We start from the raw sequence: 1186 nt of genomic DNA on the forward strand, positions 1-1186 counted from the left end.
CGCTTTGGCGGACTGATGACGGACTGTCCAGCCGGACTCTTTCCGGACCGAAAACGGACTGATGCCGGACTAAACTTTTTCGTACGGGAGTGCTATAGCACTGTAAAAAAATCCTCGTAAATTTACATTTGTTGTAATTTTCATTTTCAGAATTTGTTGTTAACAAACTTACGACAGCACAATTTTGCTTGTCAACCAATTCCAAATAAACGCGAAGTGCTTGTAAAATTAAAATTTGCAAATTTGCAATTTTACGACAGGCATCATGTAAAATTTTCCCGTGAACACCGTTCCATTACCACGGACAAAATTGTCCCTTTACTTTTAGAGTGTACTGTATAGAGGACGGTGACGGGAGTCGAACCTAGAGTCGAGCCCTGTGCTCCGTGTTTACGAGGAAGCGCGGCCCGTATTTGGCGCGGTTGGTGCGGGAAGCGGGAGATAGAGGTGGGGGGGGGAGGGGCTGTCGATTGCGATCTCCGGTGGTAGCAGCGCAGGGCCGGACCTGGCCCCTCGGCCCCGTAGCCAACAGCTCCAGGAGGGCCCCTCCTCGCCGAGTCGCGAAAATATCTTTCATCTTATTTAATAATGACGAGGAAATGGCACCGCCGCGCCGCAATTGTAATGCAAAAAGTCCACCGGCGCCGCAAGGTGTTAGTACACTGTTTCTCTTAATACAGGAGGCCTTCTAAGTACACACACAATTTTTGCAGGCAGAAAGTCGATCCGTTGTGCGATTCCGTTTAGTTATACTGCCATTTAGAAAATATATACAAAATTGTACAAAACAAATATTTCTGTATTTCCCCGCATAATTTTGTTTGTCGTTTTGTTTTGCAGGGCTCCGACCCTAGGGTGGCGACATGTCGGGGGAAGCTGCAGAACAAGCGGTCCAGGCTCAATCAGGAAATCAACAAGGAGCTGAGGCTGCGCGCTGGCGCGGAGAACCTCTTCAAGTAAGAAGCTTATACAGAGATGTTCGAGCTATTCCTTGATCATTTTTCTAACCCCCCCCCTCCCACGCCTCATTCCTCCTCCTCCTGAAAAGGCAACAGGAGGGAATGTAAAAAAACAACAAGGAGAAAAACAAAAGGCGAAGCTGGTTTCGACTAATGAAAGTCCATCAGCGGCGACGGGACGGTGCATCCGATGTGCTCGGGCTGGGCGCAGGAGGCGGCGCGGGCAG

At 49.2% G+C, this 1186-nt stretch overlaps 1 protein-coding gene across 4 annotated transcripts in view; it reads left to right on the forward strand.

Moving 5' to 3' along the window:
- The window catches only part of LOC113204214 (rhophilin-2), a 128474-nt gene that overhangs the window by 117439 nt on the left and 9849 nt on the right, over positions 1-1186 (forward strand). For all 4 annotated transcript variants that reach the window (XM_026419289.2, XM_026419292.2, XM_026419291.2 and 1 more), the window contains one exon: positions 841-956. In XM_026419289.2, coding sequence (XP_026275074.1) covers positions 841-956 — 116 coding nt within the window. The remainder of the gene's footprint in view (positions 1-840; positions 957-1186) is intronic.

This window comes from Frankliniella occidentalis, unplaced genomic scaffold (genome assembly GCF_000697945.3).
Source record: "Frankliniella occidentalis isolate FOCC.00 unplaced genomic scaffold, Focc_3.1 Scaffold4, whole genome shotgun sequence".
Classification (NCBI taxonomy): Eukaryota; Metazoa; Arthropoda; class Insecta; order Thysanoptera; family Thripidae; genus Frankliniella; species Frankliniella occidentalis.